Source organism: Bidens hawaiensis, unplaced genomic scaffold, assembly GCF_021521415.1.
Source record: "Bidens hawaiensis isolate Kalapana, Puna unplaced genomic scaffold, B.hawaiensis_p1.1 tig00016361_1, whole genome shotgun sequence".
NCBI lineage: Eukaryota > Viridiplantae > Streptophyta > Magnoliopsida > Asterales > Asteraceae > Bidens > Bidens hawaiensis.
Window position 1 is genome coordinate 139,094 of NW_027492498.1, and position 16,640 is coordinate 155,733.

Genomic DNA, 16,640 nt, shown 5'->3' on the forward strand with positions numbered 1-16,640 from the left:
TTGTTGGAAAAAGTTTACAGACTTACGGTTTAGGTGATTAAGATCATTTAAATTCGGCAAATAATCAATTGCTTCATTTTGTTTCGTAAAGCAATTGGTTTTGCAATAAAAACATTTAATTGGTTTGAGTTTGAATATATCGAGGTCACTTTTGAACATGACGGTGAAGAAGGCATTGCCTACGAGAAGAACAAACCAATTCAGAGAAGGGAGGTCCTTTCTTAGGGATTTTTTGCTTTTCATTTTGTTAGATTTTCTATAAAGAAACAAAATTAAGTTTTTCGTCAAAGCTCATGCGCCTAACAGACGGATCATAGTTTAAATTACTAAAAATTAAACTTGTTAAATTAACTTAACCCTTTCGTTATGAACATCCTTCTCACCCTTTGTCAAGTCAGCCACCGGCACCAATCCACCGTCATCACCCTTTTCCAACGAATACAATAATAATAATAATAAAATGATTTATGAAATATGCATCTCAACAAAATTTATTAAAATACAAAAGCAGAATTCTAATAATAATAATAATAATAAGCATTACATTAATCCATAAGCCTTTTTTCAATCTTCCTCTTCAAACGCCGTCGCCGGAAACGTCCGAGACAACCCCGCCGGCGTCCCAAACGTAAGCTTCCCGGACTCACCCACACAAATATCCGAAACCGTGACCCAAATCAACAGCTCCTTACTCTTCACACCCGTCAAACTCCTCATCCGCCCATCCTCCACAAACGCCGTCACTTCGCAGTCGTACGACACCTTCCGTCCAATCGCTCTGAAGAGGTGGGTGGTCTTCTTCTTCCGGCGAACCCACACGAAGCCGGTTGCGGCGTTGTGGCCCAACTCCGTGACGTCAGTCAAGGGGATGAGGCCTTTGGGGAGGGAGAACTTGGCGAGGAGGTCACGGGATTTTTGCTTACAGAGGGATTCGCCGGTGAAGATCTCGGCGGTTTCACGGTGGGATTGGATCTGTTGGGATGACATTTTGGCTGTGGTTTGGTGTGACCCGAGGGTTGTAAGGTTTTAAGGGAGGGTAAAGTGGAAGGTGAGGCAAAAGAATGAAAGAAATATAACGCACGCGTCTTGAAATGTGGCATGATATTATTTATCCCAAGGCTGGCTAGTTACTTAGGTCGATTCTTTAAAATGTTCTTGTGAATTTCTTAAGTTTTTTATATTAAAGTTTTCTTTATAGATAGGTATCAAGTATTGTTGAAATCGTGAGACCTAGGCTAATCGTTGGGGATTAACCAGTCAATTGGATTGGAATTTTTTATTATTTTTTTTAAGTTTATACATATATATTTTTATATTTTGATCAGTTTTGATAAAATAACAACTAATCAGAGATTAATTGCACCTAATCGGGATTGTACAGCCATGGGTATGAATATCTTTCTTTTTATTTTTTCAAATAAAAAAGTCAATAAATTGTGTATGAGATGAATTTCTGATAACTTTAATTTCTAATATAATTGCAAAAAAGTGTGTTTCATGCTTCGTAAGTTTGTTTTATAACCATTGGATACTCGTCCGGTTCAAATATTTCTCTACATGTATCAGGTATATTCGTTTATAATCTTAGATATGGTTAAAGATTGTCTTGTGTTCACAATAGCATCCAATCTTAAACAAACTCTAAAGTGTGAAACTAAAATCAAATAATCAAACTATATTTAAAATAAATTATGTATTTTCATGGTTTAAGTTTCTTACAACTTCAAATACTTGTGTATTTTGTAAAATTACATAAATATATTATTTTTAGATGTGAGTAAATGTGTATGTAATTAGTTCTGAGTAATTGAAAATGAAACACTTAAGGTATATTGGTGTCTAACCAACGGAAAATTATATAAATAAATCACATAATTAGACTTATAACCTGAGTGCATGACTCGAATGTTTCAGTTCTTAGAATTTTTCACGTTGTTTGAATGCAATAGGCAAACAAAACAAGTCTATGAGCTTCTTGTGAACAAAGCAAACAATATTGATGATACAAGATGGTGAATGTTTCAAGATATATGTTGCGCACATTAAGCAAATAAGGAATGGCATAACAATTTTTGGGGTTGATATGTTGGTTATGCTATGCATATCATAATTATATACTCAAATGCTTGTATTTTGCTCAACAAAAGATTAAGGGTATCTCAGTAACATTTTAAAAGCTCATGTAAAGCAATTTCTCTCCATACAAACTCTTGCATTTATTTATACAAGTTTGTTGAAGAAAAATTGTTAAACTTCTTGCTTGGCTTAGATATAGCATTAACACCTCTTAAGAAATTTGCTGCATGTCACAATTGTTGCATCCAAAGTGATAAACTTCTTAGTTGATCATATATTTCCTGGAAAGGATATCTTTATAATACATTTGTACCAAAATAGTTTACAAAAAAAATACCAATAATCACCAGAAATCCTTACAAGAACACTTCCCATTCCGAAAATGATGAAACCGCAAACGATCCCTCACTACTATATCCCTCTCGTACACACACGAAACCAACTTAATAACCGAATGACAATCTTCACACATCCTTAAATTCTTTGTGACCCGAATGGGCGTTCCGGGTGACGTACCAATCAACCCGAACGCAATAGCAAGCTTTTCGCTATGTCTCCATAACGTTGTTTCCTTCTCGTACTCCTCAATATCAAATAACACCTCCGATGTTTTAGGAGCATAACCTTCTAACTCTAGTTTTGCAATCAACTCATCCACCATGTTATAAATCTCTTGGGCCCGGGGGTGGTCGGTATCCCCGATTTTGAACTCGTGAACAGTCCCGTCTACATCGATTGTACTTTTACCCGGGGTGGTTTTAACGCGGTTTTCCTTCATTAAGATTCTCACTTTCTTGACATCTTCCCATCTCCCTGCCTTTGCATATATGTTCGACAGGAGCGCATATCGACCGCCATTTTGCGGGTCTAATTCGACTAACATTTTCCCGATTTTCTCACCCATATCTACGTTTCCATGGACCCTGCACGCGCCTAAAAGGGCACCCCAAACCGCGGGACTTGGTGTCATTGGCATGTTATGTATGAGCTCCTCGGCTTCAACTAACCGTCCTGCTCGGCCCAAGAGGTCAACCATGCACCCATAGTGGTGGACCGTCGGCTCAATCCCGTGAACCTCTTGCATCCGGATGAAACACTCTAACCCCACATCAGCCAACCCTCCATGAGCACACGCGTTTAATATTCCCACAAACGTGATTTTGTCAGGTTGAACCCGTTGCCTTTCCATCAATAATAAAAGCTCGACCGCATCCTTTGTGCGACCGTGCATCGCAAGTCCCCCAATCATCGCGTTCCATGAAGAAAGTTCTTTTGTTTTCATTGTCTCGAATACATCCCATGCCAAATCAAGCCGACCAAGTTTTGCATACATATCCAACAAAGCAGTCCCCAAAACACCATCTAGTTTAATCGAGTTCTGCTTCGCGTACGCGTGGATCCATTTCCCTTGATCAAGCGAACCCACATTCGCGCAAGCCAGCGCTACACTCGAAAGAACAAACTTTTTCGGCTTATTATTCTCCCTTAGCATTAACCTAAACACTTCCAACGCTTCCTTAAAACACCCGTTTTTATTATACCCATCAATCATAACACTCCACGAAATCTCATCTCGTTCAGGCATTTCATCGAACACCCGGCGCGCATCTTCAACCATCCCTAATTTCACCAAACCCGAAACCATAGCATTCCAAGAACCAACATTCTTACCCGCCACACACTCAAACAAACCCCTAGCAGATTCAACCTCCCCACATTTCAAGTACCCATCAATCATAGCATTAAAACAAATAACATCCGGTTGGCCATAATCAAGCATCACCCGAGCTTCAGTCAACCGTCCAAAAGACGCATACATTTGAATCCCAGCACTTCTGACATACCCATCTTCCATAAACCCATTTTTCACCAAGTGGCAATGAATCTGCACACCTTGTTGAACAGAACCCACAGCCATACAAGCTTTAAACAACACAGGGTAAGTAAACTTATTAGGGTTTGAATTTGAATTAGAAGCCACCATGTTTGAATAATGTGACAGGGATAAAGACGGGAGATTGTTGTTGAAACATGCTTTGATGATAGAGTTGTATACGAATACATTTGGATTGGGGATTTGATGGAAGAGTTGAATAAAGGAATTAGTGGGTGTGTTGAAGTTGGGGTTGGCGTAGGTTTTGATTAAGGTGCCGGCGATGAAGTGGTCGTGGAAGTGGTTGGTTTTGAGGATGAGAGCGTGGGTTTGTTTGAGAAGGTGGAGAGATGTGGTGCATTTGGTGGTTAGTAGATTCAAAAGTGATTTTTGGGTGATTGGTTGGTTGGGATTGTCGGTAAGGTGGTGGTTATATGGCAGCTCGGTGGTGGTGGTGGTTGTGGTGGTGGTGGTCATGGTTTTATGATGATGAGAATGGTGGTTTGGTTTTGTGTGTTCATGATAAGATGGGGTGTAGGAAGTGCTCGTTGAGACACGATAAAAAAAATCAGTAAACGACAGTTATTCGTTGACAGATAATTTATTAATTACACCCGTTTCATTTTCTTTGACATAAAAGAATCACAATTCCATAATCATAAAAAAAAACTCACTCGATTTCACTCACGTTGATTGTTATGAGCGAAATAGGAAAGCGTTACAGCGTATAGTTCTCTTTAAGCGAGATAGTGTCAAATGAGTATACATCAATGACTATTATGCAAGTACGATTTTCCTTCGCTCCTTGGCAACGAAATGAAAACTGAGAATATCATCGGTTAAATTGTAAATATTAATTATTAACTGTCTAATAGGTAATAAGTTACAGCTTTGATACGACACGGAGAACCAGCAAATAGTTTCATTATCAATCTAAAAGAGTATTTAATTCCAAAATTTTCTAACGTAAGTCCTATATACACATACCATAAATATTACTCTTATGAATCACGTTGTATGAAGTAGCAGTAAAAATCATTTATATTTAAGCTTTTATCACTGTTAACAATTGAAATATTAGGATTGTGTATGATTTGTTTAAAGAAAATAGAAGTAGAAGGGTGGAATTTACAAAAAGATGGATTAAAAGTGAAATAATGTCGTTGAATAAAGAGAAAAGACCACAAAAGAGTGAAGAAAGAAAAGACATGAATGTTAGGAGGTGAAGTTTGATTACTAGAATCGATAAATACAAATTGAACTTTAGATAATAAGCTTATTCTTTGTAATTCTGATTAGCTCGAAAATTACAATGCTTAAAACTCTTAATGATATAACCCACAAGCTCGTGTATATATACTAATTTAGATTAGAAAACTCAACTAGACAAGAATACAAACACTATAATCATATTCAAATATTAATTGGTAAAAACAAATATAAATAATAATTAATAAATAAATTCCTTGTTGTCCAAGTCATTGGCTCGACTTGTTCACACTGGCGAAGGTTACGTATGGCCCGGGGTGTCCCCGGCCCGTTTTTTTACGCGGTAGTATAAATTTACCCGTTTTCGTCCGGAATTTTTTATACGTAGTGCGTATTTAGCCGTTTTCGGCCGAAATCTTTTATACGTAGTGTAAAATTTAGCCTTTTCGGCCGAAATAATTTTATACGTAGTGTAATTTTAGCCGTTTTTGGCTGGAAATTTGAGTCTGTCCCACTTTGTTTGTGATTTTTTTTATACATTTTGAGTACGGCACCCCTGGTGTCTTAGTCCAAGTTTTGCCACTGCTTGTTCACCAAGTAATTTATTCATTGTAAATTAAGTCACGTGCTCAACTTGATAAACAAGACACCAACACATCATATGCTGATGAGTCGGCCCTATCCGCTTCATTGACTCGAGGACGGGAATTAAGTCCAACATGAAGGACTTTAAAACTGTGTATGTAGTTTATAAATATCTCTAAAGAAAAATGTTATGAACCCTAATCTCGAGCTCACAATATGTGACACCTTAAAATAAACATATTTTGGATAATCAGTTCTAATCAATTAAAATACTCGTTTTAGCAATCCTAGAGTTAGATATTTTGAATAGGAATACGAGTGAATAAATTTATAAGGTTACTATGATCGAACTAGCCCAAGCCACAATATCTGCCGTTGGGGAAAAAAGAAAAAGAAAATTTGAAATATAATATTGTTTGGCTGACGTGGTGGTTGGCGAATAGGATAACACGTCATCCTTTGAGGATTTTGGTTTCCATCCGCCATTAAATCCGTAACTAGTAGTAGCAGCGCTTAGATAAGATTTGATTTCATTTCTTCCTGTGGACTGGAATTACATTGTTCCAGGATACTCAATATCATCGCCATTTTTATGAATCGTATCAGTTCAGTTCAACTGCATGAGTAGTCAAATCACTCAAATTACGAGCTGCTTCAACGCGAAAGCAGTGTGTTTCATTCAGTCATGGCGGCGGTGGTATTTGTTTCTCCGACGACCAGATTATCTTCGATTAAGATGTTTACGTCTCTGTCTCGCCGTCACTTCCATTATTACAGTGGCTCGTCTACCGCATTACCTTCTTCTTCTCCTCATTTCATCCCACGGTGCCCTAATTTAAGGTTATTTGAGTAAATCTATTAGGGTTATGTAACTTTTTCTATTGATTATTTGTAATTATGTAGTTGTTTAGAAAGTAATTAGGCTAATATAAACGTAGCATTGGATTCTTATTTCTAACATGTATACATAATCAATAGCACGTGGCACACCAACACCGGAACGAGTATCATATAGATTTGAAGTTTATAAAGACATTATAAAGTAAAGTATATATGAAATGATATAAAATAAAATCAGTTTTGAGAATTTAGTTTAACAGGTAAATAAATTCGGTTGTTAGTTGGACCACAAAATTGAAGCTGTAGTTTTAACTAATTTATGGTTTTTGTAATCAATATTATGCGGTTACTTTTTTTGTAATGTGTTATAATACAGTATAGATAGGTAGAATTTGTATAACGAATCAAGTTTCTGCAGGCTGAACAATTTGTACACAAGATGCTCTATGCCAAACACTGAAGTGTTAGATACCGTAGTAACTGAAGAAGTTGATCATGATTCTTCACCGCACGCACCAAGTTGTTTAGTTCCAATCACTCATATTAATCCTGAAATCCACGACACCGAATCAACAAACTTACTGGTGGAAGGGACTGTAGACATGATTTTGACAACATTACCGGTACTACATATTTATTACCTTCCAAATTTTTGTCTATTTTCATTTCAAATATTAAATTTGTTCATTTTCGTCTTCAGATTCTTTCAGAGGAGGAACAAAATGTCATTGCTGCAACGCCTGCTCATCCAGCAGGCCTATATGGTAACTAATAAACTAATAATATGTTCATATGTTCTTGTTACTAATGTAAGGCTTTTATATTATTATCAGCATTATATGCAAGTTGTCTAGCTGGAAACATGGTGGAACAGTTATGGAACTTTGCTTGGCCTGCTGCTATTGCATTGCTTCATCCAAGCCTTCTTCCAGTTGCGGTTATGGGTTTCTGCACCAAGGTTTTATTTACCCATATGAGTTGTGTTGAATATATATTAGATTATTAGTATTCGGGTGTAGTCATGTTTATCCACGGCCCCTAACTTATCTCTCTTTTGCAACAGCTTGCAGTTATTGCTGGAGGCCCGTTAGTTGGCAAACTTATGGACCTTTTTCCCCGTGTACCTGCGTACAATTTTTTGACTACTGTTCAGGTTAGTTCTTAACTGAAGATAATGGTGGGCAAAATGGACAGGTTGGGTAAGGGGTTCAAGTCAAAAGAGGTGATTTTTGTACCGGATGCATTTTCTTGAAACACTTTTATGTTTTTTTTTTTGTTTACTTTCTTATAAATTATTAGTGAAACCAAAAACTGAAAATTCAGTTTTTCAGATTTTGAAAACCGTTTTGTTTTTTTTTGGCTTTCAGTTTGGGCTTGAATTTTTTTGGCCGAAAAAAAATCGTTCCAAAATACTGAATTTGGGTCTAAATCCTTTGCCAAGTGATGGTTAATTAATTATTATACATTTGGGCCAAAATTTTGGGGTTACACTATTTGTTAAATTATTATAAACTACTTAACAATCAGTATGGAAAATGAAAATCTAAAAAGTCGGTTTCAGTTGCATGCAAAATCAAAACAAAACTGAAAAATTCGGTTTTCACCGAAACATAAAACCACACCGTCGGTTTTTGTTTGAATTATGTTATTTCGAATCGATCATTTTGCTTTTTCGGTTACGGGTTGGTTATTCAGCAATAATCCGAATTTATGGATTCTAAGAGGTTTTCTGCTTTGAAACTACATTTCCATGCTAGCAATCTTTTTCATTAACCTGTTTTACCCATTGTAAATAGAGCATAACCCAAATCGACCAAATTATTAGCACACGGGTCAAGACTGCCACCTCTAAGTCTCTAACAACTGCTTATGTCTAGCCCGAATCTACTTACAAAGTTGTAATACCTGTTTTGAGTGCATCAGGCATCAGCACAACTGTTATCAGCTGGGATGATAATTCAAGCACACATGGCACACGCCTCACTTGAAACTTCAGTACTCGCGCGTCCCTGGTTTATAATATTAGTATTAGCCGGGGCTGTAGAAGGACTATCTGGACTTGCCCTCGGTGTTGCAGTCGAACGTGATTGGGTTGTTCTGGTTCGTATTATTATTATTATTGCTATTGCTATTGTTTACCTTTAAATAGTCAGTCCGGAGCAACTGTAAATGAAACTTATTATTTGTCTTCAAAATAATGTTAATTTTTATGTTCAGTTAGCAGGAACAAACCGACCAATTGCTCTTGCTCAAGCGAATGCTATTCTGAGTCGTATTGATCTCCTATGTGAGGTGATTCTAATTCCCTTATGTAGGCTTATAAACGAACATGAACCAAGAATGTTCGTGTTCGTTCGTTTAACTTTAACTGAACAAATGACCGGACAAGAACAGCTTAACGAATGGAGTTTCTTTTTCATGTTCGTTCGTTAAGAAAATGAACGTGTTCGTGTTCGTTTATGTCCATTCGTTAAAAGTATAAACGCACGAATATAACTGAACATAGATGAACGAATATAACTGAGTTTAAACCAGTTAAAAGTAGAGAAAAGATCCAATATAATGCTTATCGTACAAATACGTACGCGAATTCCATTTTTCACGAATCGATCCATGAAATCACATCCAAACATCTCGGAATCGTCAATGCATATCCAATCAATCATCGCTTCACCGAAAAAAACAGTTTTTGGATGGTTAATCGATCAATTTTTCACTTTTTTTCACAAAGACGGTTTTTGAGCGAATAAGGTTTTGTGAGCGTTTTCTGAGCATTTTTAGGTTTTTCCCTTTGTTTTTTGCCTTTGAGCGTCTTGCATACCTACCGTACGTTAAGCATTAGCGTACAGTAACTGCACCCTAAAGATCCAATACACTAATGCTTATCGTACAAATACGTACGCGAATTCCGTTTTTCACGAATCGATCCATGAAATCACATCCAAACATCTCGGAATCGTCAATACATATCCAATCAATCATTGCTTCACCGAAAAAGACAGTTTTTGGATGGTTAATCGATCAATTTTTCACTTTTTTTCACAAAGACGGTTTTTGAGCGTTTTTAGGTTTTTGCCTTTGTTTTTTGCCTTTGAGCGTCTCGCGTACCTACCGTACTCAGTTATATTAGCGTACGAATATAACTGAACATAGATGAACGAATATAACTGAGTTTAAACCAGTTAAAAGTAATGTGAAGAACAATGTAATGGGCCTAAAAAGTTATCAAAACTAAACTAAGTTGTGATGGGCCAATATATTATTAATGAACGTGAACGAGGAAACGTAAACTAATGAACATAAACGAATTTAAATTAACGAACGTTCATGAACATAATTGAACAAACGAGACATGTCTTCATGTTCGTTTATTTAACTAAATGAATAAAAAATTTTGTTCATGGCCATACATTTATTAAGTAAGCGACCTTCACGCTGCACGGTTTATGAACTGTTGACTGAACATTCGGTTGTTTACATGCATGCCCATATGCATAATTGGTGTACATTTCACTTAATAGTTTGAACAACTTGTATATTATATGTGTTACTAATTGATGCATTTTTAGTTGATTAATAAACACTTATTAACTTTACCCTAATTTCAGATTGCTGGAGCATCACTGTTTGGAATTCTTTTATCTAAATATGAAACCGTAACATGTTTGAAGCTTGCTGCTGCTTTAATGATGTGGGCATTGCCTGTTGTGGTAATGAAGTTTATTTTACGTTTATAAATGTGACATAGTGTGCACTTATATTGGAATAACGCGTATTATTATTAACTAGATTGGTCTCACGTGGTTGACCAACAAGCTTTCGTGTGGTGTTCTTGACCGCACTAAATGTCCACAAACGGGATCCAAAGAACCTGTGCCACAAGTTGATAAATTAGGTTAGCGAGTTGCTAATATGTTTAATGCTGTTTTTGCTTTTGTTTTTGTTACTAATGTTGTGGTTTTTGGTGATCAGTGGAGATTAGTGTGGCTGCTATTAAACAAGGGTGGGATGAATATCTGCAGCAGCCGGTTCTTCCTGCTAGCATAGCTTATGTACTTTTATGCTTTAATGTCGTTCTTGCCCCTGGCGGTTTAATGACTGCATTCCTCACACAGCACGGTATGGTTATTTCCGACATGAACCACGACCGAACATGACACGAAAAATCTGGTTTCAGGTCAATTTGCTTAATTAAGTAGGCCGTGTTTCACCTGTTTAACCCGTTTAGTTGAACAGGTCGACCTGCCAATCTGTATAGTTAAGCGGGTCGACTCACTAACGAGCTTATGGCCCGTTTAACCCTTACAACCCACCAACCCTATTAGCATGTTTACAACTTGATTACCCGTTTGACACGTTTAAATAACTGAGTTACAGGCCGAGCCACTAACATGTATATGACCCGTTTAACCCATTGTTTACAACCCACCAACCTGATTAACAAGTTTAAAAGTTGATGATTAGGATATGTTTAGATATCCTAATCAACCCACTTGGCACGTTTAGATAAATATGTTAAACGGGTCTTGTTGGGTCATTATTTGTTGGTTTTATGTTTAGGATATGTTTTTTTAATCTTTTTCAGGTTTAAGCCCATCTCTTATTGGAGGGTTTAGTTGCTTATGTGCTTTTATGGGTGTTGGAGCAACATTCATGTCTGCCAAAATGGTCAAGCAACTTGGCATTTTAAAGGTAAGCTTTAATTACAAAAACTATTTTTGTAACAACAGCAATTAACTTCATTAATAAAGCGATTTAGTTAAAACTTCAAAGATGTAATTGATTTGTCGTTGCAGGCTGGAGCAGCTGGGCTCATATTGCAAGCTTCGTTTCTTACAATGGCAGTTGGTGTGTATTGGAGTGGGGCCCTCTCAAAGCAGACTGCACTTTTATTCTTCCTCGGTTTTATTGTAAGTCGTTTATTGATATATGAAAATGTTAGGTGGTCAAAAGAACAACTCAGAGGATTTGGTAAGGGGTCAAAACAAACTAGTTGACCTGCAAACACTTTTTTTTGTCTATTTTCTTTAATATCAGTCATAATTCAACATTCAATATGATTTATGAGCCAGTTTTATAGTTTTATAAGTTTTTTTTCCAGATTTTCTAAGCAAAACAATTTAGGAGGTTGCAAACACTTTGTTATACTTTTATTAACAGTTGACCTGTTACATTTCAACGTTTAACTAAACAAATATTTTTATACATGAGTTTGACAATTTAGGAGGCTGCAAACACTTTGATATACTTTTATTAATAGTTGACCTGTTTGACCTGTTACATTTCAGCGCTTAACTAAACACATATTTTGATACATGAGTTTGACTATTGGTCAACTCTTCAAATTGGTTATATATAAAAGTGGGCATATGATATATTTATATGCAGGTGTTATCAAGATTGGGACATATGTCATACTCGGTGGTTGGAGCACAGATTCTACAAACCGGGATCCCGGCTTCCAAAGCAAATCTTATTGGGGCCACAGAGATGTCAGTCGCCAGTTTAGCAGAGTCAATACTATTGGGTGTTGTTATAATCGCAAGCGACGTATCACATTTTGGATTTTTGTCAATGCTTTCGCTTTTATCGGTGGTGACCGCGGCATGGTTGTTCTGCCAGTGGTTAGCCAAGCCTACAGATGTACAAACAAGTCTTTTTTCTTTATGACCTCAAATTCAATATTGCTCAATTGTAAGTATTATTCATTGGATATTTAATTTAGAAAAAGACAATTTTAACATGTTAGATAATTACTTGAGAACTACTTTTTGGTCAATGCCAAGGTTGTAATTGTAAATTGCGTGGGTCAAAAGATGATCTAAGAAATGAATAATCATAGTTCTGATATCCCATTGTCATATAGGCATTCATCAAAGCATACAAGTGTGGGAAAACTTTGCTTTGAATGCTTCTCCATTTATAATCTTAACACTTACACCAAAGGCCAATTTGGTCCGGTGGTAGCCCCATAATTTTTCTTACACAATTATCTCTCTACTTTTTTCCTTTTATTCTATCAACCAATTAAAAAAAACACCTCATCCCACTACTTTCATTTATATGTTTTCTAATAAATCTTTATAATTATTATTATTAAAATCATTACAGTCTCTTATGTTTGACGTTTTTCACCTATGTGACAATGTATTTTTTACTCTTTTGATCTACAACCACAGATGATCTAAAGCCTTAAGATTAAACTGTTCCTATCAAGTTATATGTGTGGGAGTTGGTATCACTATTAGAGGTGGGCAAACAAACCGGTTAACCGAACCGAACTGAAAATCAAACTGAAACCGAACCGGTTTGAAACCAATTATGTAGAAACCGGTTTGGAACCGATTGAAACTGGAGGTTTGGAACCGGTTTGTAGTTTTCTCCATCAAAACTGGTTTCAAACCGGTTAACCGAACCGAAACCGGTCAAAACCCAAACCAAAACCGATCGTAACATGGTAAGAAACCGGTTTCAACCCGAACCGAAACCGACCATAAACCGGTTTTAACTTTTGTTGACCAACCCGAACCGGTTTTGAGTTTTAAACCGGTTTGTGCACCTCTAGTCACTATTTTATCTGAATGTTTGTAGGTTACATGGAAAGAGTGTGTTGGTTCTCTTTTCAATATTTATAACTTTGTGTAAATTATAGATAATAACGATCTTTTCTAAAAGAAATTTAGTTCTTCGAAATATAACTTTTTTCAAACAAATATCAAGACCTTTTTTTTAACTTGGTTATTTAGTCTTGTTGGAACTTGGAACAACGTAAAGTGAACATTCTATGAACAACCAGTTTTAAAGTTGGATCAATATTGTTATCCAATTATAGCATACTGATATATTATATATTAGTTCTATAAAACTTAATTTGATAGATTGTATTATTTTGGTTATCGATGTAGCATAAGATTATTTATGATTAATGTTTGTAGGAATTATTATTTATACTAAGATGACTCGGCATCCCATTCTGTGATGGAGTGTTAGATGCTTCAAGACATAGGTCATTAGTTATGTAAAACACTTATGAATCAATCTATATGACAGATGTGTTATGGTGCTAGTTGATAACATCCATAGTTTTGGGACCAATTTTTCATGTCGTGTTTAAATTTAATACAATGCAGACTGCATAATACTTTTAATCAGTGTCTAACCCGTGAATTATTTTCTTGGGAGACGGTATCGGGACTTAACACTAATTTTAAGAGGGAAATCGGGATTTTCACATACAAATAACACTATGAAAAATAATTTAAGGTGGGCGGGCGCCCCCCACATGCGTCCGCCCATGCTTTTAATACATATTTAACTTGTTTTATATTCAATGAAAAATGCAAACAGATCTTTTCAAAGTGATAAAAACATTCAATGCATGTTTCTTTTACCAAAAAAGGGTGTACAAAGATCACATAAACAATGACCCAAGTAAGCTTGTTAAATAACATGTATAAAAGATATAGCAAGCAAAGATAACATATTCTAATCCTCAGGTAGCCTCATGCCATGATCCTTTGATGCTTTGCTACCTAAAGCATTGCATCACCAACGCTTAGGAAAAGGCTAAGTGGGATATATGGAGGGATATGTTCCCTAAACAACAAAACAACATCATATATCTAGAAATCAGATTAACCTTCACTGATAAACAAGTGCATAAACTTTTACAATCATATATGATTGTGTTGATAAGAGTACATAGCCGGCCACGTGCGCAACAAGTATCCATCGATGATCTTTGCATACATGGCATATTGCTCCTGAATCAACCAACTAACCAAAATCGCCGTCCTGCATATAAAATGCCTTAGATTTCAGTGACACGTAATTCTAAACCGAGTTATTTGTGTGTTTTAGAATCTGACTGGGTTGCATGTTTTGGTCCTTACATGTTTATTCTTACAAATCCTGCAATCCTTTTTAGAAGTGGCCGGGCTTGTGACAGTTCCAGCAAACTAGTTTTCGCTTCTAGTTAGATGCGTTGGTTTGTTTAAACTTCCGCTTAAGACAATTGTTTTTCCTTAAAATTGATCATTGTCGTCAACCATGTTCACAAAGGATGCTCTAGCCACATTCTTCTCCTTTGCTTGTACATTTGAATGACAACAAGATCAAACACTCTTTTGCTTGTACATTTGAATTTTGCACTTTCGAACAGCCGAAGCCGTTTTGTTATGAGGATTAATAAATATGTTCAATATCATCAAATTAGCTATAGGATTTCTGTAAATATATTTTAATGCATTTTGGGAGATCTTAACCTATCAATTTGACCCATTTCATATAACTTACTTTTTCAGTTTTAACTCGTTTCGCCTGCTTGAGAAAAATATAACTCAAATAGACTGTATACAAACAAACAAGTTCAAATTATTACATCTACATATTAGTCGTATGAACCCACACGATTTCTAAAGCTGAATGAATACTAACACGGTATCCCTCAACCAGAAACTAAACGGATCCACATTTAAATTTTGAACTTTTAATTACATTGCCGGTGACAGGTACATGAAACAACTACTTTCTGGAGACATAGGCATAGTATTGCGCCATGGGAACAACGAAAGCAATAACCAACAAACCTCCAACAACAATTGTAAACTGGTCTCGTTTCTCAGCCGTCTCTTCCTTAGTTTTGAAGTTGGATTCCCTTTTGTTTTCTTTAGCTTGCGGGCCCCCAGGGTCAGGAAGCCCATCTATCGCTGCAGCTAGCCGTTTAGCACTACTAAAAATTGCTTCATTATACTTCTCATCCGTCGCCAACACTACAAAACACAAAAATATAAGAAACAATGAGGATATGCAAGTTATACACACAAACATCATATTGCATGTTAATTATAATTAAGGTTTATTATCACTAGTTTATTACTAGGATTTATATGTCTTTAGCTCACAGGCCCGTTATAGGTTTGTCTAGGGTTTCTAGTTTGTTTATTGTAAGTACAACATTCAGATATATTATTATCTGAATGCTGTATTTACATAGGTATACAAGAAACAAACCAGAAAGCCTAGACAAACGTGTAACGGGCTCGTGGGCTAAAGGCAAATAAATTCTAACAATAAGCTAGTGATAATAAACCCTAATTATAATTAACATTGCAAAACACACAAATAGATAAATGTGTTAATACTAATATATCGCATAACGAAGGAAATGTTAGATCGTTACCAGGAAGGTTCTGGGATACAACCGCGTCAAGAACAGTATCACCAACGGCCTTGATGAATTCAGGGCCTCCGGTGACCGCACCTTCTTTTTGACTGGTCACCAGCACCACAATTCCCTTATTGTTTCCCTCTTCGAGTGTCGGGTACCAACGCTCCAACACTTGATCCGCATACTCAAATGCATCAGCTTTGCTCTGCAATGATCAAATTATGAAACAACAGCTAATGCAATTTTCAATTTTTTAATTTAAAAATTTACAAAAATTCAAACACTGAATAAATAAGAGTGGCATTGAATCGAACACTTGGCGTGCACTAACCGTGAGCTTCCGAACAGTCACGAAATTAATCCGAATTTTCTTCCGGTACTCCAAATCCGACAACAAGTTCTTCAAATCAGCCCGGGTGACCCGGCTAAGTACACCGGCATCATCCACGACATAAGTATCTTTGGGAGGACCATCATTAAGCACATCAAATTCAGAAGCAAATGCAGACCCGGTAGCCAAAACTGGAGTAAAATTAAGCGCCAATGAGATAGCTAAAGCAGCTAATCCATGTTGCACATGTGAAACCCATGTTGGGTTATTGGTAAATGTTGAAAAAGATTTAAAAATTGAATACTTTTTCTTGAGGTTGGAAGAAACTGGTTTAGGGTTTGTGAGAGTGATGGAGTTTGATTTGGGTTGTTGAAGAGAGGATTTGGGATTGAAGAGAGAAGAGAAAGAGTGTGGAGCTAATATGGTTTCCATTTGCAAAGATTATTTGATGAGCATATGGATGTTGTTCTTCTTCTTCTTCTTCTAGTCATGTAATAATATTATTTGGTGTGTGAAGTGGAAGGAATGATATTATGAGTGGTTTGGATTTGTTTGTT

The 16,640-nt window shown here is 36.3% G+C and overlaps 3 protein-coding genes and 1 pseudogene across 3 annotated transcripts; 1 reads left to right on the forward strand and 3 right to left on the reverse strand.

Annotated features, from left to right (window-relative positions):
• Nucleotides 1-477: 477 nt before the first annotated feature.
• On the reverse strand, nt 478-1,041 carry LOC143551287 (uncharacterized). Its single transcript, XM_077041753.1, has one exon. It carries the CDS (start codon nt 985-987, stop codon nt 565-567), a length of 423 nt encoding a protein of 140 aa, XP_076897868.1. The 5' UTR covers nt 988-1,041; the 3' UTR covers nt 478-564.
• A 1,066-nt stretch (nt 1,042-2,107) lies between these two features.
• Nucleotides 2,108-4,485, reverse strand: LOC143551303 (pentatricopeptide repeat-containing protein At5g06540 pseudogene; annotated as a pseudogene).
• A 1,841-nt stretch (nt 4,486-6,326) lies between these two features.
• LOC143551305 (solute carrier family 40 member 3, chloroplastic-like) lies at nt 6,327-12,344 on the forward strand. Its single transcript, XM_077041765.1, has 13 exons — nt 6,327-6,583; nt 7,002-7,206; nt 7,284-7,347; nt 7,417-7,541; nt 7,647-7,736; nt 8,507-8,683; nt 8,801-8,875; nt 10,192-10,293; nt 10,373-10,478; nt 10,556-10,702; nt 11,169-11,275; nt 11,380-11,493; nt 11,972-12,344. The coding sequence occupies exons 1-13, from the start codon at nt 6,429-6,431 to the stop codon at nt 12,251-12,253; spliced, it is 1,749 nt and encodes a 582-aa protein (XP_076897880.1). The 5' UTR covers nt 6,327-6,428; the 3' UTR covers nt 12,254-12,344.
• Nucleotides 12,345-14,918: 2,574 nt separating this feature from the next.
• LOC143551306 (UPF0603 protein At1g54780, chloroplastic-like) lies at nt 14,919-16,640 on the reverse strand. The gene is made up of 3 exons (XM_077041766.1): nt 16,084-16,640; nt 15,765-15,957; nt 14,919-15,354 (listed from the first exon to the last, which is right to left on the reverse strand). Exons 1-3 carry the CDS (start codon nt 16,513-16,515, stop codon nt 15,107-15,109), a joined length of 873 nt encoding a protein of 290 aa, XP_076897881.1. The 5' UTR covers nt 16,516-16,640; the 3' UTR covers nt 14,919-15,106.